The 26,190-nt window shown below is 36.8% G+C and overlaps 1 protein-coding gene across 1 annotated transcript; it reads left to right on the top strand.

Moving 5' to 3' along the window:
* On the top strand, positions 1–25,994 carry LOC137394979 (alanine--tRNA ligase, cytoplasmic-like). Its single transcript, XM_068081755.1, has 20 exons — positions 1–127; positions 5,165–5,314; positions 7,928–8,116; positions 8,411–8,556; positions 8,818–9,009; positions 9,087–9,231; positions 9,776–9,921; positions 15,418–15,526; positions 17,573–17,726; positions 17,878–18,002; positions 18,504–18,648; positions 18,902–19,060; positions 19,543–19,667; positions 19,750–19,822; positions 19,925–20,130; positions 22,073–22,294; positions 22,834–22,941; positions 23,031–23,168; positions 23,767–23,967; positions 25,584–25,994. The coding sequence occupies exons 2-20, from the start codon at positions 5,165–5,167 to the stop codon at positions 25,755–25,757; spliced, it is 2,907 nt and encodes a 968-aa protein (XP_067937856.1). The 5' UTR covers positions 1–127; the 3' UTR covers positions 25,758–25,994.
* The last annotated feature ends 196 nt before the right edge of the window (positions 25,995–26,190 follow it).

Raw genomic sequence — 26,190 nt, forward strand, 5'->3', positions numbered from 1 at the left:
GAAAAAAGACCTTTGTTGTCCATGCTGATGAAATCGTAACGCATTATAGCAATAATATCGATAAGAATTGAACGCTGTCACGGTTGAGTGGGTTTACGTTGGCAGTTTTGCTAGTATCGCTTTGAAGGTAATTTTTTAGCTCTCAACATTATATCTGATTGTGAAATGCTTTAGAATATCAGAATTTTGCTGCGTTAAAAATTATACTGGCTAAAGACTGACTTTGAAAATTATATAAATTACTAGTTTTACATTATAATAAAAGGGTATTTGATTATTGTAAGTGTTTATTTATTGGTCGTAAGCCCGATATATAACGCATGTCTATAAATTTGGTTGAAGTTAAGGTGAACGTGACATATTTGTAGATGCTACAATATCGAACTTGTAAAGTCTTAGTTTATCTATTTGAGTTATGTTTATTACTTTTCAATCTAAAGTTTAGTAACTAAAATGAAATAGCACATACTAATCAAAACACAATGCAGCATAGGTTATGCCTCATAGTTAACATTCATCCCAGTAGTTTATCTGCAATGCTGGATGGTTCACCACGGCTGTTTTTTGATAGTTGTAATATAAGACATGAGCTTATTGCGTCGTTGACCCAGTGTCTATCTGTTGTTTAAATAGTGTATTCTTTATAACTGCTTTCCATTCTGTATAGAATTTCAGATTGTCTGGAAATAGTAAACTAGGATGGCTTCAATGATATGTTTCTAGTATATTATTGTTTGACTTCTAATTATGGTTTCCATCACTGCTTTATTTTTGGTTCTTTTAATTTTCACTTTTCATTTTCTCTCAGACTAAATTTGAAATTTAGGCGCAATTTGTTAGCCTGTTAGTATTGTGTAGGCTTATGTTCAAGATGCCTCGCTTTTCAGTTTTGAAGTTTTTTTTTAGTTCAGCTTGAAGTTTTGTTGAATATCTGGCGATATCTGGCTACTTGAGTGTGGAGTTATATATGCATTTAGCAAGTTGTGTACAAGGACGTCAACTCTCCAAAGGAAGTATTCTATCCTAAAAGTAAAAGCCAAAATTACAGACTACAATGTTTGTAGTTTGAGTAATAATACTCTCATAGCTTCAAAATTGATAGTAGAAATGTTCTCTGATGTAGACACATTAAAGAGAAACAAAGATTAGATGTGTAGCCACTTCAAATTTTTCTTTTTTCTGTAAAGCTAACAGACTTTGTAAACTGATAAAATTGATTCAACACTAGGCTACTTGCTTCTACTTTTATTTTACGCAGAAACCTTTAGTGGCCAAAAACATAAAAATACTTGCTTAATCAATGGCTGGTCCTAATTTAGTAAGTTTAAAAATACTAAAGAGAATGTATGAGAGTATTGTAATCCCAAGGCATGGGTAAGTATAGATTTTGCATGCACCCTGAACTGCACATGCATATATATGCCTGGCTGGCTATTGTAATATAAATTATCCGCAGATCTCAATTGCTCTAGCACTGAACAACTTCCAATACAATAAGCGTGATAGGCAAAATACGTCAATATTATGAAACAAAATGGATGATGCAAGAAGTCTAGAATAACAAATCCGTTTGTCGAGCTACCAGGGTTTAGATACTCCATTTACTAATTAGGTCACAATGATTATATAAAAGTTGAAGAATGGCTCATTAGGATGAAATTATTCTTTTAAGATTGCGATAGCATGCATAAATATTTAGTGTACCAGTTGAATTACATTAGGGGCTTTTGTCACATCTTGACAAAGTCCTTACATCAGGGTTAGAAAAAACCACGATTTTTAGGAAAAAAACCAGGTTTTTTTGGTTTAAACCGGTTTTTATAATTTTACCAAGGTTTTTGCAATTTTAAGTCTAATTAATATCACTTACTATAGCTGCATGATTGAGTATTGAACACACATATGTGAAATCATCTGTTAAAGATGGTACTGTGGGAGTTATGGGAAAAAAGAGAGTAAACATGGAAATTTGGAAATGAGTCTTTAATCAAACATGATTGATGAAATACAGAGAAGAAATCTTATCACATTAAGTGAATATTTTACATACAGCTCTATGTATAAGAATAAATTTGAATCCGAGTGTTTAATTGTGTGGTAGCGTAGAGCAAAGCATAATGCAGATGCATTGCTAGTGTTTGGAGCAGTGGCAGATGACTCAATTTCTATCACCTGAATACTAGCATCACTGTTTAAATTGGTGTTTTCAGCTTGACATTTTGCTACGTAAGAATTTTGCTGTGTGACCTCGCGTTACGACAGCACACCTATTACATTTTGCCTTAAAACCTTTACCTTTTGCAGTCCGAGTGAAAAACTGCCAAACGGGATCCTGTTTGCGAGGCATGTGGGAAATTTGAGACACACCTTTAACTTTTCAAAACACAAACTGAACTTTAACAATCCAACTACTTTGGCTTGTGCTCAATAAATGAAATATTAGTTTGCAAACTTAAAGCTTTTGCCCAAAAAGATTTTATTTTTTTAAATTTCTAATTATAAGTAATCCTTTTTCATTGGCCAGACTTGAGAGAGTATTTTATTCATTATTAGAGACGATGATTGGATTAGTATATTTCACATGTTTTATATTTCATCATTAAAGAGATCATTATATCACTCGAAAAAAGCAATTGAAAATGAAGTTCACTAATTCTTTGTTGTGCTAGGATTTCATGTAGTTTCAACTCGAGCTCTGCAATTTAATTTACTATTATGTCCTAAATAAACTTCCACAGCTGATAATTACATATAATTGCATAGTATTGTTTTTCACAAAAATAATGAAAAAACCATAAAAATTAGTTTTTTTGGCTGGTTTAGACCCATGGTTTAAACCGAGTGGTTATATATAGTTGTTAAACCATTGGTTTAAACTGAGCCAACCCTGCCTTACATAAAACAAAAAAAGTGACGCATATTTCCTAAAAGATTGTAAAGCTAAGTTCTTCACAGAGCTGATTACCTCCCTTTTTTCGCACAGTACATGATAGGCTACCAATTTAAGGAAATGTAAGCCGTCATAAAACACAGTTTCATGAGTTGTCTCGAAACCATCTAAACACTTGAAGGGCAACATGGCAAGTTAATAGTCAATAGTATGAAAATAATAACTGTTAAACTGCGAACAGTGTTTACCACTCACTGTTTAGGTTTATGGGAACCTACTATAGTTCTTTACTATGTCGAAGTAGAAAACAATCTTTGCCAATAGTACTGGTGGTTCACAAATTGCTCTAATTCTACTTGTTTGTTCTATTTATTTTGTTTCATCACAACAAATTCTTTATATAAAACAAAAAAAGAGTAACGCACATTTCTTAAAATATTAAAAAGCTAAGGTCTTCACAGAGCTGATTACCTTCTCACCTTTTTCACACAGTGCATAATACTAATTTAAGGAAATGTAAGCTGTCATAAAATGCATAAGTTGTCTCAAAACCATGTCAAACCACTGTTTAGGGCATAGATATAGTACACCCTAGATTGACGAATAGCTATCATTACAATGGAGCAAAAGTGTGGCATATAATTGGCTGTTGTTTTCACGACGTTATGTCGCAGTGATGTGCATCAGAGCTTTCAATTGAGCGATGAGTTTAGTAGTGAAAGAATGCTTGTCATACTAGTTCTTAAATCATAAACGTAACAGTAAGACCAAATTCTTCGGGAAATGTCATCAGAGTAGACTACAACACCCCAGGTATATCCTGAATTGCCCATAACAAGACACAACTCCAACTCAACTCAAAACAAGAAGTTCTCAACAATATCATAAGCTATCTATGCCAGTTAAAGACACCAAGTGAAAAGCTGCTAGTGGAAAATAATAGGAAAGCCTTCATCATTGGTTTTGAGTCAGCAGCCAAATCTGTATACGGCATTGCTCAATATCTTTTCAGCAACTACCCTTACATCAACTACTTCCTAACCTTTAGGATCAACCAGAATCACATTGAGACTCTGTTTTCGACAATACCATCTAAGGGGGGCTATAACAATAACTCGGATGTGTAGTGCTTTAGATCTGCACTTCGAGCACTGCTCATAAAAGCAGATATCACGCCAAGTCCCGATGCTAACTGTATTGATCTGGATGTGAGCAGGACTGAAAAAACTGGCCAACTCCTGCTACATTCTCTGGCTAGAAAGAAGAAGAAGAAGAAAGAGACAAAAGCTGAGGAAGGTGAAGATGAGCAATGCGGCGATGAGGAATTTTTTCGAACTCAAATGTGATGACTGTATCAAGTTTTTGACCGATGTAGAAGTAGTGGGAAGTAGAAGTAGTTATGACATAACCCTAATCTCAGTTAACAAGAGAGGAGGATTGGTGACAACAACCCCATTGATAAGTCGAATATGTATTGCTGCAGAAAAGCACTTACGCTGACGATGCATGGAGAGTTATGCTATCACAGAGTTTTTAAACGAGTAATATCACAGACAATAACATATGTCTTATTAGATAATCTCAATCAAGGTTTTACATGCACAGTGCATGCCACCAATCTACTCGAAACTATAGTAAATCCCTATATTAAAATCAGAATACACTATGCCGCTTCAAAGCAGGAATCTAGTTCAACCAAGCTTAGACAAAAACTATCTCATCTAGTTATTTTCAGTCATGTCTAATGGGTGTTTAATACAGTGGTCCAACTTAACTGCTTCTAAATCTCATTTGATTCAGTAGTTTGTTATTAGTTTAATTTCTATTTGGTCACTCTTTGTATTATCTATGGTATAGAAGTTTCTAAACCATTGGTATTATTCATTACCATGTGTGTAAGATTCTTGCCTTTCTCATTCAAAGTCATTATATAAGTTTTATATATTTTTAATAAAATATGCAGTCTCAGATGCACAAACTATGGAATAATTGTGCAGTTTTCAGTGTTAAGTCAATAGGAATTCATAGATCAGCTGATTCACTCTACACATCACCATGACGTTGCGTCATGCTATTTATAGGCCTCACTTATTTTGATCATTTGCATATCTTGGGTTTACTATATCTATGATTTAGGGTTATAGCAACCTACTATAGTTCTTTGCTACGTCGAGGTAGAAACCCACTTTTTGCCAATGAGACTGGTGGTTCACAAATTGCTCTAATTTTCTTTTAACACAGGCATCTATTAGCTTCTTCCTTTGTTTCTTGCAGATGTCAGATATAAAATGGTCAAGTGATGAAGTTAGGAAGACTTTCATAGATTACTTTGTGAAACAGCAGGATCATCTTTATGTTCACTCTTCATCAGTTATACCACATGAAGATCCAACTCTACTCTTTGCCAATGCAGGCATGAACCAGGTGCGAGTTTACCAGAAATTTTCACCTGCCAGTTTCATATTAACATATCACTAACCTTAGATGACTAATTTACCTTTACTGGTCTGTAAACAGATAGTAAGTATACATGACCTTGACCAGTGTGTTCTTGCATTTTATTGCGTTTGACATTACCTGACATTACCACATTACTAAATCTATATGAACTATTTAATTTCGTCTAAATTTAATTAATTTTTTTTGGATTCTACAATCTTGAGATTTTCCTTGTTATATCCAAAACCGTTTAAAGAAAATTCCTAGCAGATAAAATCACATTCTTGTAAGCATATATCATTACTCGGCTACGTTTACTAACTCTGCCTAGCGGCTAGTTTTAACTTGAGGTAGTAGTTATTCTTCTTTGTGTTAAAAATAAAACTAATTGTTCAAGGATTTTAATAATTCGCAAAATTGATAGTACGCGAGATCGCGACTGATTAAATCTATCGAATAATTTCATTCTAGGGTAATAATCATAGTAGAGAACTGGAGCAGACAAAAATTTTCCAAATGATCGAGTAAGATAATTTAGAATTAGATGCAATGGATAACGAAGAAAGACAAGGAAAGCAAAGCATCAACTGTCAAGAGATGCAAGCTGGAAGAAATATGACTGAAGAAGGAAAAGACAATCTGACCTTATTCTCAATTCAAACATGGAAAAGTAAACCTTGTGGAAAAAATAAAACAGGGGTAAATTAAAATTTCTTGATTTAAAATTAAAAAACCTAAAAACCTGAAGAATAAAAAATGCGGTGATGTAAACTTGGCAGAAAATTAAAAGTGAGAAAAAGTGAACACGGGTTTCTTTCTGCTTAGTTACTGGTCAACAGATGACTAACATGAACTTTGGTTTGCCTGGGTGGACCGTAAAACCTCTATTTTCCAACCCCCTTTCCCAATAGCGGTTTATTAGAGGTGAGCTTCAAATAGAGGGTGACCCTGTATTTTTCAAGTAGCTCGTCAGATCTTTGGGAGGCTAAATTTAATCCTTTTATGGGCGAAGCGAATGTCGCCTTTTTTGCACTCTCCTTCAGGTGGAGCAATATTAACCCTTTTGGATGCAACAAATCTGCTAATTTACTGATCTCCAACTTGTAGATCTCTAAATAAATATGCGTCAGTATGCTGAGAAATATCTCTATCAGTTAATATTTATTGCCTGCACCGACCTACAATGATCATATAGCCTGCGTTGAAATTTGCTGGTTCTTTCAATGTTTTATCTCTATCTAAATTTAAAGGCATATTTTTATTTTACTACTATATTTAACAATGTTGCCTTGGAATCTCATTACACTCATCGATATTTTTGATAGTTTTCGGCCAATACTGGCTTTTCATGTGCAGTAGATCAGGAATTCTGAGCGTTGATTTGATCCATTGTAAGCCGAGTTTAAATGACTGCAGGAATGCTATAAAATAATATGCTTTAAATCTGCAAATTTATAAGTTAAAGGTTGACTTGCAACAAAATTCACATTACAGTTATTTGGTATCAAAAGATTCACCATGTCTTACTCTGCTGTGTTGTGAGAACATCATGTGACAAAACAATAATCAAATGTAATGACTACGCCAGAGAAATAAACTGATTCCGATCTACGGTGGTTTCGTGATGGCAGCGATCAACTGTTTGTAAGAGCTTGTAATCACATTTTCACATATTTTGGACCTACAACACAGCAGAGTAAGACATGGTGAATCTTTTGATATCAAACCACTGTAATGTGAATTTGGTTGCAAGTCAACCTTTAATAATAATCTATCAAATGCTACAAGTATATTAAAAAACAACTGACATAAACAGCCCATGTTTATAATGTATTCAAAAACAAAAATTGACCTTTTTTAAACAAAAGTATAGGCCCTATGCATCATTTTCTCGGCCAGTGTCGTTCGTTTGAATCCATTTCATCTTCTGGCTATTCAATATCTTCCACAATGTTTGCTAACCTCTGACTCTTTTTTGCACTGTTGACCTAGTCGATATTAGCCTTCAAACAATTTTTTTAGCCAAGCAAAGCTTTTACAAGTTGCTAGTTCGAAAACTTCGCGAACATTATGATAAACCTTTAGCCGCGTGCGCGCCAAGTACAAATTGTTGTCTGAAAATACTAGTACAGATTTCATCGTATTTGGAAACTGTCTTTTACATACGTTGAAGTATCAAGACCTACTATTACTATCAATAGAAGGAGAAGTATCAACTACTATTAGTCATTATTCGCACAATTTTGTAGACACTTCTATTCAACACTTTCTATTATGGGTTCGTAGAGATCAAAGAATGTCAAGGGGGCAGTCAACTGGAGGTGACATTTAATTAAAGAGTGGGGCTCTATTTGTCAACTCTTCTATAATGACGGGCAAATAGAGTTGACGTTCGAATAGAGGTGGCAGCCTTCAAATAAAGGTGTCGTTCAAATAAAGGTCGTGTTCAACTAATGGCGGCCTTCAAAAAAGGTTGCATTCAAATAGAGGTTTTACGGTATACTTCATAGGTCGAGCAAAGCAACAGGTTAAAAAGCATTTCTACTATTAGGAATGTTTGTTAAGTGATTTCAACAATATAATGCTTGTCACTTGTAGTTTAAGCCAGCGTTTCTTGGCATTGCTGACCCCAACACAGACATGGGCAAATACAGAAAAGTAGTCAACTCTCAAAAGTGCATTCGAGCTGGTGGCAAACACAATGACCTGGATGATGTAGGGAAAGATGTTTACCATCACACTTTCTTTGAGATGATGGGGAGTTGGTCATTTGGGGACTACTTCAAGGTATTGTGATGAGCAGTTGGTCATTTTGGTACTACTTCAAGGTATTGAGATGATGGGTAGTTGGTCATTGGGGACTACTTCAAGGTATTGAAATGATGGGAAGTTGGTTATTTCGGAACTACTTCAAGGTATTGTGGTGATGGGTTATTGTCATTGTGGGACTTGAAATATACTTTAATTCTTGTATCCACATATTTGTATGCTGACCAATCAAATAGATTATTTGACATGACCAGAAGGCGACTGGCGTTATATTTTTACATTGTCAAACTGACTGGTTTACATTACATATAGAAAGAGGCGATATCGATGTCCTGGCAGTTGTTGACAGAGGTTTATGGTGTCGACAGTGAGAGGCTTTATGTTACCTACTTTGGTGGAGATTCTGCTCAAGGTCTTGAGCCAGATCTGGAGGCCAAGACAATCTGGTTGGACTTAGGGTATGTCCTAATCAGGTTACTTGAGTTCAAAGGCTCCGATCTACTAAATATTTTGATTCCTGTTGTTTGATATGGTCACATTGCGCAATAGTTCTATCTGTTATGATCTATAACATGGGGTATGCTCACTCTCAATTATATGTTCAAATCTGGTAGTGGTGAGGTATGATGTAGGTCTACTAAATAGTGAATGTTGAGCTTACATATTGTCGATTCAATTGTTTGTCAATTCAATTGTTTGTCAATCTCTTTCATGACTAGAGTGCCTGAAGAGCGAGTGATTCCAGGCAATGTGAAAGACAACTTTTGGGAAATGGGAGAGGTCGGTCCTTGCGGCCCCTGCAGTGAGATACACTATGATAGGATTGGAGGGAGAGATGCAGCCCATTTGGTTAACATGGATGTACCTGATGTACTTGAGATCTGGAATTTGGTCTTCACCCAGTTCAACAGGTAGTTTGAGGCCAGATAAAACTTGTGTACAGTTTTTAGAAGAGAAGCTTGTATATAAATTATTAATTCTCTACTAGGGAACCAGATGGTAGCCTTAAGATTCTACCCCAGAAAAACATTGACACAGGAATGGGGCTTGAACGTATCGCCTCCATCATGCAAAACAAGATGTCGAACTATGACACAGATGCATTTACGCCCATATTTGATTACATCCATAAGGTAACTAGCTTTTATCTGCCCTCAACTTTTTGCATATCCTCACCTAACGTTCCAACCTTACTGATCAAATTTCATGTTACAACCTATTGCCAGTTTTGGAGCAGGAATCTGGTTTATTGGTAATCTTGATCAGTCAATATACAACCGTGATCATTGTTGAAAAAGAATATCATTTTGGCTATTCTAGTGGTGTTAGTGCTAAATTCAGATATTTTTTGTTTGGACAGACATGTTCATGTGCTGTTGATATCTTGTGGGTCGACTTATGATACTCTTTTAAATATAAAGAATAATATTTCAGTTATGAAATCAACTTCTAGCCGAAAGTATTCGAGAATGACGAATGTGTTTCATCATTGCGCTTGTCTGGTTAGTTGGTGGGCAAAAAGATAAACGACAAGAGTTGTCTTCTCATAGGTATCGATTGAACATTGTACCTTTATGTAATTGATGTTTTAGTCATTTTAAACCTTGTTATATTGATTTACCTGGTAAGTGTGTTAGTTATTTCTGAGGTGTAGATCTGTTGCTGTATAACACACAGGCGACTGGTACTCGTCCCTACACAGGACACGTAGGTGAAGAAGATACAGATGGAGTTGATATGGCCTACAGAGTGCTGGCAGACCACATAAGGACACTAACAGTAGCAATCAGTGATGGTGGTCGTCCTGATAACCAGGGTCGAGGGTGGGTTGAACACCTTTTACAGAGTAACTATCTCATGGCATTCACAGTTTTTATAATTGACATGGTGCACTATTTCGGTCTGAATATTTCATAACTCTACTTAGCTATGTTGCATTGAAGCTCATTGCACTCGTTGATGTTTGCTATGGTTTGCAGCCAAAACTGGCTTTTTATGTGCAATAAAACAGGAGTTATGTGCGTGGATCCATTGTAAGCCGAGTTTAAATAAACTCGGCATACAGTAAATAACTTGCTTGGATCCACTAAGCAATTTCATGAATTGCTAAAAAATCTGGTTCAGAAGATCCAGCTGAGTTACTAAAGAAGACTGGTTCAGAAGGTACAGCTGAGTTAGTAAAGAAGACTGGTTCAGAAGATACAGCTGAGTTAGTAAAGAAGACTGGTTCAGAAGGTACAGCTGAGTTAGTAAAAAAGACTATTTCAGAAGGTATAGCTGAGTTAGTAAAGCAGACTGGTTCACAAGATACAGCTGAGTTAGTAAAGCAGACTGGTTCAGAAGGTACAGCTGAGTTAGTAAAGAAGACTGGTTCAGAAGGTATAGCTGAGTTAGTAAAGAAGACTGGTTCAGAAGGTACAGCTGAGTTAGTAAAGAAGACTGGTTCAGAAGGTATAGCTGAGTTAGTAAAGCAGACTGGTTCAGAAGATACAGCTGAGTTAGTAAAGAAGACTGGTTCAGAAGGTATAGCTGAGTTAGTAAAGAAGACTGGTTCAGAAGGTACAGCTGAGTTAGTAAAGAAGACTGGTTCAGAAGGTACAGCTGAGTTAGTAAAGAAGACTGGTTCAGAAGGTACAGCTGAGTTAGTAAAGAAGACTGGTTCAGAAGGTACAGCTGAGTTAGTGAAGAAGACTAGTTCAGAAGGTATAGCTGAGTTAGTAAAGAAGACTGGTTCAGAAGGTATAGCTGAGTTAGTAAAGAAGACTGGTTCAGAAGGTATAGCTGAGTTAGTAAAGAAGACTGGTTCAGAAGGTACAGCTGAGTTAGTAAAGAAGGCTGGTTCAGAAGGTACAGCTGAGTTAGTGAAGAAGACTAGTTCAGAAGGTATAGCTGAGTTAGTAAAGAAGACTGGTTCAGAAGGTACAGCTGAGTTAGTAAAGAAGACTGGTTCAGAAGGTACAGCTGAGTTAGTAAAGAAGAATGTGTGTGTTCAGAAGGTACAGCTGAGTTAGTAAAGAAGACTAGTTCAGAAGGTATAGCTGAGTTAGTAAAAAAGACTGGTTCAGAAGGTACAGCTGAGTTAGTAAAGAAGACTAGTTCAGAAGATACAGCTGAGTTAGTAAAGAAGACTGGTTCAGAAGGTACAGCTGAGTTAGTAAAGAAGACTAGTTCAGAAGATACAGCTGAGTTAGTAAAGAAGACTAGTTCAGAAGATACAGCTGGTTAAGTAAAGAAGACTGGTTCAGAAGGTATAGCTGAGTTAGTAAAGAAGACTAGTTCAGAAGGTATAGCTGAGTTAGTAAAGAAGACTAGTTCAGAAGATACAGCTGGTTAAGTAAAGAAGACTAGTTCAGAAGGTATAGCTGAGTTAGTAAAGAAGACTGGTTCAGAAGGTATAGCTGAGTTAGTAAAGAAGACTGGTTCAGAAGGTACAGCTGAGTTAGTAAAGAAGACTAGTTCAGAAGGTACAGCTGAGTTAGTAAAGAAGACTAGTTCAGAAGGTACAGCTGAGTTAGTAAAGAAGACTAGTTCAGAAGATACAGCTGAGTTAGTAAAGAAGACTGGTTCAGAAGGTACAGCTGAGTTAGTAAAGAAGACTAGTTCAGAAGATACAGCTGAGTTAGTAAAGAAGACTAGTTCAGAAGATACAGCTGGTTAAGTAAAGAAGACTGGTTCAGAAGGTATAGCTGAGTTAGTAAAGAAGACTGGTTCAGAAGGTATAGCTGAGTTAGTAAAGAAGACTGGTTCAGAAGGTACAGCTGAGTTAATAAAGAAGACTGGTTCAGAAGATACAACTGAGTTAGTAAAAAAGACTGGTTCAGAAGGTACAGCTGAGTTAGTAAAAAAGATTGGTTCAGAAGGTACAGCTGAGTTAGTAAAGAAGACTGGTTCTGATGTCTAGGTTTTATCGTTAAAACTTTGATTGCGACGCCATACAAATAATTAGTAACTGTACCAGGCTAATAGTAGTTCTTCGTTCAATGTGGTCTTGATACTTCGACGTATTGGAAAAATGTTTCAGCAATTTCGATGCTTTGGACGAGTTGTGCTAAGCATGCATCTGGCTAAAAGCTTATCATTATTTGCTCTGCTAAAAAGTGTTTGGATGCTAATGTTGATTAGTTCAGCAGTGGAGAAGAGTTGAGGTCAGCAGACACTGTAGAAGGTATTGAACAGCTAGAAGACAATGAAATGGTTCCATACAAAAGCAACATAAAGAGCACAACCTGCTGAGCAAACAATGCAATTATTTTTGTTTCAAAAATGGTAAATTTTATTTCTGCATGTATGATAATAACGGTTGTTAATGTCACTTGTTTTTGAATACATATTTGTAACATTTGATAGATTATTAATGATAGCATGACTGCAGTAATCTGAACTCAGCTTACAAAGTCAGTATTGGTTGCAAACTGTAGCAAACATATCGATGAGTGCAATTTTTTATGCAATCTTGTTATAAAAATCCTTCAAATTTAAAATGAAAAAACTTGGAAGCTTCAATAAATTGCAACGCAGTCTATAAAATCATCGAAGGTTTATTGGAAGCTATGAATATCAACCGGTAGAGACATGCATCAGGTTCATCGTGCATATTTATTAAGAGTTATACAACACGTTGGAGGTAAATTAGCAAATATTTTTGCCTCCAAAAGAGTTGAAGATGTGGTTGCGACAAATTTTAGTTGATTTTAAAAGAAAGCATTTTTTTTCTCTATCAGTTGATATGTTGTTTGTTGTGTTAGGCGATCTCATTGCTAAGATATTTGAAGATTAGAATCGAAAAAATCTGATCGAGGTAAAAACACTCAGGCCAAAAAAACATGCCCAGACTTGCCCAAAATGATGTCACGCGTGATTTATCTGTCAATATATCTCGTATTCACATCGGTTATTTGCGATAAAAATCTAGTCCTACGCAGCTCTATTGGCATATATTTTATTTTGTATTTGCTCATGTTGGTTAGACTAAAATTTTAAACCCCGCTACAGATACATTATTATGAATGTTTCAAAGGCCTCAAATAACGAAAATTGAAAATTTGTCTTACTCACTTTCTCCAAATGCTGTGTAAACATTTGAGTACCGACTACCAATTCTAACGGTCTCCGCTAATTCTGTCAAGCAAACTATCTAGAATAAGGTCTTTGTATCAGCACATTTTTGCCGCTACCCATACTAACGATATACAGCATCCCAAAAGCCCCGCCCATACTATGTCCGTCGCCTATCCTTGGGGCGGGGCTGTATATCATTGCCCACACCGAAAACTAGTTTCTTACTACCGTAAAATAAGCAAGCTGCGTCTTTGAAAAGAATATACATAGGGATAGAGTTTCAAGGATGAGAAGTCTGCTGCAAACTGGATTTGAACTCACATTCTCCAGTTCTGCGGACATCCATATACCATATCCAATTCACTACAATATTCTGCAAATCATGTTTTGCATTATCTTCAGTAATATAATTTTATTATATAATTTTTACAAGCAAAAAGATTTTCATCTCGGCATAAAACTTTTATTAAAAATATTCATCAAGTCGCGGCCACTCACATAGTTTTAGCTGATACAATAAGACAAATTCATCTACTGCAACAAACTCAAGCAAAACATCATGGTTTATGCAGCACACATTCCAATCTCTCATTCCTCTTTATGGCAGTTTCCACACTGACAAAGCTGCTTCGGCTGGTGGGACGACATAAACATCCTGTAATCAGTAAAACAAATGCAATAAATATATGTCATTCATAGCTATGTCATTCTAAAGCGTATCTACTGAAAGCTTTCAAATTGGGAGTTTGATAGATTGCGAGTGTAATTTTAAAAACGAATAAATGTTTAACAAAGGCACAAGTACGCCAAGCCAACAATTCGAAGCTTTGATTCTGGAAGTTAAAGATTTGCATTGATCATTCGATTTTTTCCACTTTCTATAAGTGAAAAGTGAACATCTAATGTCAAATCATAAATCTAATTTACTAGATAAAACTGCCACAAAAAATTTGAAGCAAATGTAGCTAGGTGAACCGATAAAAAAATATAAAACGATGATTAGTGATAGCAAAAAGTTATAATTTTATTAATTAGTACATGTATTAATGAGTACTAAAATATTACCTTTAGTATATTCATCAATCTAAGCCATTGTATAACTAGATGCTAAAGATTAAAAAGAAGCCGTCAAGACCTCACTGTACATACGTATCTCGCATGCGCAGGAAATTACATTTTAGCCTCAAACAGGGAAATATAATCTGAATGTAAACTCAACAGTATATCTATAGGAGACTCAAAGTAAAAGATAAATTTACCTCCATTTTCTGATCTTCCTCCGTAGAACTTTAACTACCTGATGCCAAGAAAACTCGGAGTCACCTTCGCAGTAATTTTACAGCAATTTTTACAATTATGTTGTTCGCCAATAAGACGTGTCGATCGAGTAATTCATTAAAGTAACAATGTTAATTAATTTAGTAAATATCGATGTCCATGCGATTTAATAATAGAGTATAATCACTAAATTTGAGATCACAGACAATGCGTTTTACGAGTGATAACATTTATTACGGCCTATATAAAAATTTTGCGCTGATGATTGGCTAAGGAAGCGACCTCATATCCATCGCTCGTGGTTTCTTTTCAGATATATTGCTTGTGACGTCACGAAAGAAGCACCCGCTGGAATGTGAAATTTTTAAAAGATGGCCTCATTCAAACGCATATATCTCTGGACAGGGTTGGTCTACAAAGACAAAAATGGCATCAAATTGTAGCTGATGTTTTAGCCTTTTACGGGCCTTAATTTCATTAAATCGAATTTTTTGACGCAACCAAGTCTTTAATGTTCCACCAACCCTAGGAAATCGTAAAATATGGGCGAGTTCCGCCCGTAGAAGAGTTGAAGTTATCTTCTTAACATTCTGACAAGGTGTTTGAAAAATACGACGCCACCCTTTATTTGAATGTCACTTCTAGTAAATTGCCTCAGGGTTGAAAAATAGAGCGCCATGACATTCAATTAAAACTTTTATGGCATTACTAGTAACCTGGCAGCAATGTGCGCTGTGAGAGATCATCATGTGTTATAACTATGTGCACAAATAATCCTAAATGTAAATAGGCGGTCGAGAGTGATGCAGATCATAGCACACTTGGTTGGGAATCTGTATGGTTAAAATTATTTATAGTTGTAGAAAATGTTTAATTGGCCATTGATGGATACGAAGTCTTTATGACATAAGATCCTATTTTACAAGCCTGTGTAGATGTTAAGTTGCGTGCCAGAGTTGGTGACAGTTGCTGATCCTCTCCAGATATGTTCTGAGACGTATACTGCGAAGGGGAGTTCGGTTTGCAAGTGAAAAACTCAATGCCAAGCCTGGAGTATTCTCTTCTCTAGTAGATGTAGTCGTCTCTCTGTTGGTAAGCACACGTGTTGTTAAGTTTAGGAATAACATTTTCTTGGCAGAGTTGATTTCATCTATTATTTATAGTGAGCAAGATTTATGCATGAATGTTTCAGGATATCTTTTGTTAGCCAGGCAACACACCAAGTGCACAGCGTTCACAAAACATGCAATTGGTCTCAGCTTTAATGAGGCATAATAGCTCAGAAAGTCTTATCCAGTAGACACTCCTATAACGTATCCCTCCTATAACGTAAATATCGCATAAGGTAAATTCTACATAGCGTAAAGTGTAAGTCGGTACAAGTTCTCAAATTCAATTTGAATAACAAAAATCTTATGGTTAGCTTTAAAAATATCATTTTCTCTTTTGGCATACTTAGGAGAATAAACGATGTATAGGATTATCTCTTTATATACTACTCACCTAACAGTCTAGTTCATCATGAGTGATCGTCAGATGTGTCGATAAAGTGCAAAAAATAAGTAGATGAACAGTTGTTGAGAATTACATAAAGGTGATCAATTTGTCCAGACGTTGGACTGCCGGTCTACTGATGAGGATGTCATGAGTTGACATATCATTGAAAGTTATCTTTTGTGCCAACATTGCACCATGGCGACTGACGGACAGATAGGCATCTCTCTTTTTGTTGTAAAAAAATTTCTATTTATTTAGACATAAAACAATTTGTACTATTTTTCATTTGCAGAATAAACTTAGCTGTATAGAGAAAAAGAAATAATTGATGTAAATTGACATTGAAGGTGTGGGCTCCCCTTAACTTATTATACAACTACCACACCCATGGGCCATAAACCGAGTTAAACTGATGAGAGAAAGGAGAAAAGTCACTGATCCAAACCAATAATACTACAGTTATGGTACAGCCATTAAATTAAAAGGTTAAGTCAAGTTCTCTCCTTTTTGAACGACCAAAGGGGGAGTTTAGGAAAATCTTGGTACAGTTTAGGCGATTTGAGTGCATTTTACTGCTCGTATGATGTGAAATCCCGTAACGTAAACGTTCCTTGAATGGGTTATTTACATTGTAGGAATGTCTAGCGTGCTCTGTTATTGCAGGCGGTTTGACATACATGTACATCTCTGAAATGAACTGCCTCGATGTCTTAGGCGATGTAGCATTGTATACTTACATTGTTTATTTTAAGAACAAGAAAAAGATATGTTACACTGTAGACTAAGTTATAAAAATATAAAGTAATGTCTAGAGACTTAACTATAGTCACCCTCATGTTCTCTTGGGAATCAACTCTCCCACCTAATCTACTGATATGTCTGCCTGCCATGATGAAGCTGTGCTGCAGAGTGAAGCATATGAGTGAATATGCATCATTCTATATTGGTTGAAAGTTATATTGTTGTAAGTTAAAGTTGTATTGTTTCACTCCTTGGTATCCAGGAGGGAAACTATAAATTTTAGGTTTTCAATTCAGAATCTTCTAATTTCAGGGGTTTCTGGCTACGTCCTGTTGTTTTTCCATCAGCTGAGGTTTCATAATATTTAATCTCTAATTTTAAGTCCTGGTCTGGTGTAGATTGGTACCAGATGCAGATCTTCATACACTGCATGACATAGATTGTTATCATCTGGGTGTTGTCGCTGGCCGAGAGTGCAACTAGGCGTATATCTCAAGTCACACTCTTTTAGGAGTTTGATCTGAGTTCTAGGTGAATTACTAGCTCTAGGTGATTATCTGGCATCCTTCTTTAATGTTCTAATAGTGGAATACGTGGGTAGTTTCAAAAGTTGGCATGTGATGGTGATAATCCCAAAGATGGACTTTGTAGATGTCGTAACTCTGGAAATATGCTTATGTAAGCTGCATGGTGATGTAACTTGTTATTCTTTTTATGTCTATCTGTACAGATAGTCAAACTGTGCTGATATCAGATGTAATAGTCATCCCTTATCAGCTCATTGTTGTCACACCCTGCTGAAGAAGGGTTTGATAGACTGATTAGCTCTATGATTATGTTGTGGGTGAAGTTTGCTGCTTGCGGGACATGCAGAGAAGGGGTTGTCCGCTACTGATGTAGGGCGATGCCTTTCCTGAAGTGCGGAAAGACCCTCAACTGGTCAAGGATGTGATAGATGAAGAGGAGACACAATTCCTCCGCACCCTTAATCGGGGCAGAAAAATCTTGGAGCGTCATATTGCTAAACTGCCATCTGATAGCAAGGTTGTTTCTGGTGAGTGAAGCAATACCTTAGACCACCTTTTTGCACCAGGCTGTGTTGGTTGAACAGACGGGCATCATTTATTCAATTGAAGTGTTCATTTATGATGGCCATGACTTATCATTCAGTTGTCTTGAGCTTTATAGTGTCATATGATGAACAGGTGATGTGGCCTGGAGACTTTATGACACCTATGGATTTCCCCTTGACCTAACTGGTCTCATGTGTGAGGAGATGTCACTAAAGGTTGACTGTAAAGGATATGAGGACTGTAAGAAGCGCGCACAGGTAAGAAATAGCGTGTGTCACCAAGGAGTGCACACAAGATAGAGCGCGCGTCTCAGAATCACAGCATGTGCGCCAATTTCGGCCAGTGAACCGATAGTTTATGCCCCCCTGCATTACTATTAAAGTTTGATGTTAGCGCCACCCTTTGGATTGTTATAAATGGCTTTATACAAGGTTCTATGCGGAGTTGAACAAAGCTGCCAATCACAGTGGCATATATGACTCTCGATGGAGTGACACGGCTTGATGCAAGCACACTAAAATTTTTCAATTAGTGAAAATTGCATTGACATGAAGCATTTTTATTGGTTTTTGACTGGCGCCAATAAACTGAGAAGTTTGAAATTAATGAAAAGCTTTTATTGTACAAACTTGATGCAGTCTCGTCCCAATTCTGCCTCTAGCAGCCCCAAGTAAATTGAGTTCAAGATCCCTGATATACGATCAATACTGGTCTTACTTACCTGGGTGCCCTCTAACAACACCCTCTGTTTTTTCTAGCTGCTCTCTCATAGTGCAGGTGGTGCTGTTGATGATCTCATCATGCTAGATGTTCACTCAATAGCAGAGCTGAAGGACAAGTCAGTACCAGTGACAGATGACTCCCCTAAGTATAGATACACGTCTGACGACAGCGGAAAGTATGGTGAGTCATTGCTCAGGTTTTTTGTGTTCGTTCGCTCCCCTGTAGATTTCTTGACCAAAGAGACGGAGGGAAGGTGATTACAATTAATCCAATGTGTGAATGAGCTTCAATTGGCTCTAAAGGAGATTAGCTGTGCTGATCTGTAGTCTAGTCATGGTCTGATCAACTTATTTCTCTGCCTATTCAGGATCTGTAGTTCAGCCCGTTCGGAAATCTTAATAGACAAAAGAGAACAAAGATTTATATTTGGCAGAGTTTGAGACATGCGATTCCGTTGTACTCGCTCTGAGACGGAACAAGCAGTTTGTGGAGAGTGTGAAGGGTGGAGAGGAATGTGGAGTTCTGCTGGACAGTACGTGCTTCTACGCAGAGCAGGGTGGGCAGTCGTACGATGAAGGCTTTATCACCAAAGGTTAGTTGTTGGAACTCTCTCCGCAGCTCTCTGTTCTTTCATTTAGTCTGTTTTATCTGCTACTCTATTTGTTTGAACTCTAAAAGGTCTAGTCAATATCTAGGATAACTGTGTGTTCGATGCAAGTATATTCAGACCTCTACATACTATGTTAATTCATCTCAAGAGAGTCTCATGTCAAAACTATCAAATAAAGGAGGAAAAGCAGGGGATTTATGTAGGATTTACTAAACTGCATGTTCAAATTTTAGTTGTTGGTTTAAAGTGATATCTTTACTCAAATTCTACATCGTATGTCAAAAGTTTGTATGTCAAGGTGATCGTATGTTGATGTTTGTATGTCAAGGTGATCGTATGTTGATGTTTGTATGTCAAGGTGATAATTTGTTGATGTTTGCCTGTATATACATTGAATCATGAACAACTATAATGTATCGTGCCCATTCTTCTCCTCCAGTTTCTTTTTTCTTCAATTTCTGTAGAAGACACGGAAGGCACAGAGTTTTGTGTTAAGAATGTGCAGGTGCGAGGAGGCTATGTGCTGCACGTTGGTGCCATCGAGGGCTCCCTCCATGTAGGAGACAAGGTGACCTGTCAAGTTGACCAGGTGAGGCTCTTGAACTCTTATCTTTGTATGTAGTAATGTGTTCGAGTTGGCCGAGCATACACCTTCTGACACTTGTCTGCAGGTGAGAAGACGACCAATAATGAGCAACCACACGGGCACACACGTACTCAACTTTGCCCTAAGAAAGGTTCTTGGTGAGTATTCAGAGCGGCTGTAATTTATTTGTTTCTTATTGATGAGACACGCTTGTTGCTCGTCCTCCCTTTTTCATCATATCAATCTGCTGTCACCCGCAGGAGAGGCAGATCAGAAAGGCTCTTTGGTTGCCCCTGACAGACTCAGATTTGATTTCTCCAGCAAGGGAGCCATGACCTCTGACCAGGTGCATAGCGCTGAGGACATCTGCAATGATATGGTGCAACAGGCACACACAGTCTACCCTCAGAACACGCCATTAGTGGAAGCTAAGGCTATTCAAGGTCTAAGGGCTGTATTTGATGAGGTGCGTTGTAGCCAGCTGCTCAAGTCGGTCATTCCACTTCATAGCCTCATTGACAAGTAATACCTGTGTATTTGTATGCCTTCTGTGTGAAAACTAGCAGTCTTTACTGATTTCTAGGTAGGTATGCAGGTTAGATTGAAACTTGAAATTTTAAAAACCGATAATGCTACTAGAAATTCTACTGTCATACAGCCCACGACCAACGTAGTAATGGAAAAAAGAAAGGGTACTGTTGGTTGTCGAAAAAGTAGTTATCAGCAGGAATTGACAGAGTATAATGTAAATGAGACTTGTTTGAGATGATATAAAATAAATTTGAGGGAGCACGACTCTAAAAAGGCGCAACAGAAATGTAACAGAAATAAATATCAATAAAATAAATAATTAACTATCTCAAACTTATGTTTTACAATAATAAAATAAATATTAATTCAAGCTGTAGACCTAAACTACTGTACGTAATTTAAATAACAACAGCAATAGTAATAATAGCAATAATAATAACAACAGCGATATATGTTTATTATATCTCTTATTATATTGAAATGCAATATTAAAAGTAAATGGCAAGCTGCCGTGTAATATACAATTTGAAAGTTGTTTGTTGGTTAAAATAAATATTAATTCAAGCTGTAGACCTAAATTACTGTAAGTAATTAAACTAACAACAGCAATAATCAAATATGTTTATTATATATCTGAAATGCAATGTTAAAAGTAAAATATATTGTAATATACAGTTTGAAAGTTGGTTGTTAAAGGACAGCATAATTTATAAAAAAAGGAAAGTTGGTAATTCAAGCTGTAGACCTAACCTACTGTACGTAATTTAACTAACAACAACAATGCCAACAATAAAGAAATATGTTTATTATATCTCTGAAATGCAATATTAAACGTTAAACGGCAAACTGATGTGTAATATACAGTTCGAAAGTTGGTTGTGTTGTGATGAATGTAGAATGGTTTTCACAGCGATATGTAACAGAGAGCAAGCGTTGGCAGTTACGCGTCTGGAAGTTTTATGCAAACTAGAGTGAAATAAAGAAATATTCTTGTCATAAAAGGGCGTTGTAGTAACGCCCTACCTTGTAGATAAGATGTAAAGAAATCTGGCTGATGTTCTAGATAATTTGAAAAACCTTCGGTAATTGGACAAAAACATAGGCTGATAAACTGTGTACCACATTTTCGTACCTGTAAATCGGTCTACGCCTCAAACAGTAGACAAACAGTACACAGTAAACAGTTCTACTATCTTTCGCACGGCTTTATTGGCGTTTCGTAGGTCGGTCGAAACTATTAATAAACCAAGGTGTTCAAGCATTTTGTGGCGATTTGTGGCAAGACTTTATCGTTCTATTCTCTGTCGCTCGGTGTTTCAATTTCCGGTCTTAACTTTTATTAAACGAAGCTTTTCAAGCGTTTTGTGACGATTTTCGTCCTAATAAATCTGTCTATTTATGTATAATCCGATCAGATGGATTAGTTTTAGGAATTTGCGTCAACCTTTCAAAGGCTTGGTAACATATTTAAATCGGTTTATATGCGTTTTATATCATTATTATACTTAAACGACTTTACTGAAAAATAGTTAAATTTGTTGATAGGATTTCGTTGCAAGGGTTTGGTGACGGCAGTTAACGGATAGTTTTTCAGGAGTTGTGTGCACATGTGCATTTATCATAATTCTCCCAATCAATCGTTTCACTCTTGTTTGGTCGTGGGACAATACGGCCATTTAATTAAGTTTAGTTTTTTCATTTTTGAAAGGCCAAAGAGGGGAGTATGGAAAGGTTTTAAACGAATTAGACTATTTACATGTATTGTACTGTTCGAATAACGTAAAATCCCTCCAACGTAACCGTATTCAGAACAGATTATTAACGTTATAGGAAGTTTATTGTTTATTAGTTATTATTCCTATTTGTTGCCATTACAGACATACCCTGACCCTGTAAGGGTTCTATCGCTAGGAGTCAAGGTCGGTGACCTGCTAGCTGACCCTACTGGGCCAGCTGGTGCTACAACATCAGTCGAGTTTTGTGGCGGAACTCATGTGCAGAACAGCAGCCATATTGGAACTGTCGTGATCGTTTCCGAGGAAGCAATAGCCAAAGGCACACGTCGCATAATTGCCTTTACAGGTCACATGGCAGAGAAGGTACACTGCAGCATCTGAGTTATGACATCTGTCAACCCTTCCTTGTTTCACTCACTCAATAACCTTGTTTTGTGTAATAGGAACAACATACAGTCTGAGTTGTGCCAGGTTTTATACAATTTAGTGAAGATTTACTTTTCTGTAAATATGACTTGTCTTCTCATGGTCAAGGAAGGAAAACCACCAGTATTTGTTTCCTGGTGTACTGTGTATAAGCGGGTGTCAAGAGGTCATAAGGTCAAATTCAAATATCCTAAATTAGTTACAACTGTAATGCTGCTGCCAGTGTCTCATGCTGCCGCAGCATATTTCTTTATGGTGGTTGGGATACACGAAACGAAATTCCGTTTCTTCTATGTCATGAGCCATTTTATGTCTGGTCTGCAAATCTCGGCAAAAGCATATATGATTCTTTTGTTTGAGTCAGGCATTGTGCTATGCTTAGGTTGATGAGTGCAGGGTTGTCATTTTAGACTACCTGCTTCCTTGTGTTAGGTGATGCTATGCATAGGTTGATCAATTCATAGTTGTCATTTCAGGCAGGGCATAAAGCTAAACTTCTCACACAACAAGTTGACTTGTTGACCACGGATGTCAATTCCCAACTCACTAGCAAATCTTACTCTCAGAAACAAATTACGCAGCAAGTAAGGAACTATGTAATTATTGTGTGAATTGACACATTATAATTGTCAACATAAATTACATATCCCTAATTAACAAACCCCGATTTCAGATTCAAGCGCTAACAGAGGAAGTTGGCTCAGCGCAGATCTCACAGTGGATTAGAGACAATTTACGTAACTCTCTGCAATCTCTCAAGAAGAAAATGGATGACATAGAAAGGAGCCGAAAGGCAGCCATCGTTACTAAGGTATGTTGGGGTGAGAGTTCAGGCATTGTGCACAAGAGGTTAATTCTGTACAAGACTTTGTGTTAACAGATGGTTAAAGTACCTGTTGTATAAGTGTCAATCCTATTTGCTGACTCATCACAATAGCAATTTTGAGCCTTCAGCTCAAGCCTTTTCCTTGTTGGCAAGCAGCCAATGCTACTCTTGTTCTGTTCAGTTCAGTGCACTCTGCCCAGCCTGTTTGATGAATGCAGGAGCAGAAGCTACTGAGTGTCATCATGAGGATAAAGACTAGAGAATTAGATTCAGCTGCGTTGTATTTTCATTGTATCATCTAATTGAGTTGTAACTTCCTCTGGTCCTCACACAACTACTGAGGTGTTGGAGATGGTCTATATTATTCTATAGACCATATATTATATTATATATATTATTATTCTGAATATTAACATTGGTTAAGTTTAGAGAGTTAAGTTTCAAAGAGAACACTTAGAAGGGGATGAAGGGGGAGGTCGCTTGAGAAGGAGAAGATATTAGTCGCAGAACTGTTATCATACGAGCTTTTTACCATAAGTAGCCTAGACAAGGCTATATAATCCTATATCCACACTGGTTGTAGGTTGGCGAGGAGGCTAAGGAGCTGGTAAGGTCACGACCTGATGCCCCCTATCTCGTGCATAGATTTGAAGCAGGTTCTAATGCTAAGGCTCTTGATAATGCAATGAAACAATTCAAGGCCCTTTCCCCTTCTACTCCTGCGATGGTATTTTCTGTTGATGAGGAGGAGGGAAAGATCTTGTGTATGAGCTGTGTGCCCAAGGTAGGTCATGCTTACTTCAAACTAGGTCATGCTTAGTCTTTCAACTTACGGAAAACCTCTGTTTTACCGCCACTATAGGAGACAGGTTAAAAAATAGAGTGCCATCCTTTAATTGGACACCACCTTCGTTTGACTGCCACTTGGAAATTCTTTGATTTTTACAAACCCATAATATCAAGTAATCAGTAGAAAGTGTTCGCAAAATCGTACTAGTAATGACTCGGTTACATCAATAACAAATAATTCTTTCGTTGTTTCCGTTCTTATCGAAGTCCCTTTTCCAACTCCAAAGATTTCGAACTATCTGGTTAAAACTTTGAAAGCAACACCGTAGAGAAATAATTAATGACTGTATCAAGTTAATAGTAGTTCCCTGTTTAACATGGTCTTGATACTTTGACGTATGTGCAAAAGCTGTTTACATGTTTACATTTATGGTGGTACGTATATGAACGACTAGTTACATGCTGAAAGTTGTGCTTAGGCGATGCGGCTAAATGTTTATCATTATTTGTGTGAGATGCAATCCGTAAAAGTTTTGCTCTGCTAAAAAATTGTTTGGGTGCTAATATTGACTAGTTCAGCAGTGCAGAAGAAGAGTTGAGGTCAGAAGACACTGTGTACGGTATTGAACGGCAGGAAGATGAAATTGTTGCAAACCAGAGCAACAATCAAAATGCAATTGACTGAGCAAATGATGCAAATATTATGGTTTCTAAATGTTAATTTTTGTTGCTGCATGTATTATAAGTATGTTTTGTTTGTTTCACTTGTTCTTAAACATATATTTTTAGTATTTTTTAGATTATTATATAACTTATAAATTTGCATATTTGTAGCATATTATTTGATAGCATCCTTGCGGTTATCTTAACTCAACTTACAATGGATCGACACATATAGCTTCTCTTCTAGAGCGCATAAAAAGCCAGTCTTGGCTGCAAACTAGCAAACATATCAATGAGTGCAATAAGCTTTTTACGCAACATTGTTATATATAGTTATAAAATCAAAATATGCCTGGAAACTTGGAATGATATAAAAAATTCAAAGCTTAAACAAATTAGAGCAAAGAAGGTCACAGGCTATAACATCGTCGCAGGTTTATAGCAAGCAATAAATATCAACTGGTAGAAATATTGCTCAGCTTTCCAATGCGTATTTATTTAGAGATCAACAAAAAGTTGGCAATACGTTAGCAGAATTTTGGCATTTAAAAGGGATAATGTCGCTCCGCCTGAAAAAAAGTGCAAAAAATAGGGGACGCTCACTTTGCCTGGAAAAGGTTAATGGACATTAAGAGACATGGTGAACCTTAGAGACAATAACAAGAGACCAACATAGTGAACCTTGGAGACAATAACAAGAGACCAACATAGTGAACCTTGGAGACAATAACAAGAGACCAACATAGTGAATCTTAGAGACAATAACAAGAGACCAACATAGTGAATCTTAGAGACAATAACAGGAGACCAACATAGTGAACCTTGGAGACAATAACAAGAGACCAACATAGTGAATCTTAGAGACAATAACAGGAGACCAACATAGTGAACCTTAGAGACAAGTCTGAAGAATTAAGATTTAGATACAGCTTGCTTTCTATTCTACAGGAAGCAATTAACAAGGGTCTTAAGGCGAAGGAATGGGTGGAACAGGTATCCCCCCTTCTTAATGGTAAAGGAGGTGGAAAGGATGCATCAGCACAGGCAACTGGGAGCAATATATCTGGATGTGATGAAGCTATGAAGTTATCTATAGAGTATATTAAGCTCAAACTCTCGTAGCCAAGCAGTTTTTTTGCTCAGCTCATATACAGCATTGCCAGTAGCACTCGAGTTAATATAACCATCACTGTTTTATACGTTTAGGAAATGTTCAGCTATGTCATTCAGAGAATGAGAATTTTTGTCTCGTTTTATCGTAATTTACAATTACTGACTTCTTTGTTAAGACTTTGTGAGTAGTGTGTGTGATTGCTAATACTCCTGTACTGTCAATATAATCGAGGATGAATGATGGGAGTGAATACCTCCTGACAAGTGATTCCATAGATATATATACCTATATAGATATATAGGTATATTCCATAGATATATATACCATAGGTATATATATCTATGAGTGATTCCAACTTGTGACATCCTCACTCTGTCTATATACAGTCCTTTACAATGTCTATGTAAACACAGGACTCTGAATGGACACAGAGCTATCTGC

Source organism: Watersipora subatra, chromosome 4 (genome assembly GCF_963576615.1).
Source record: "Watersipora subatra chromosome 4, tzWatSuba1.1, whole genome shotgun sequence".
NCBI classification, from domain to species: domain Eukaryota; kingdom Metazoa; phylum Bryozoa; class Gymnolaemata; order Cheilostomatida; family Watersiporidae; genus Watersipora; species Watersipora subatra.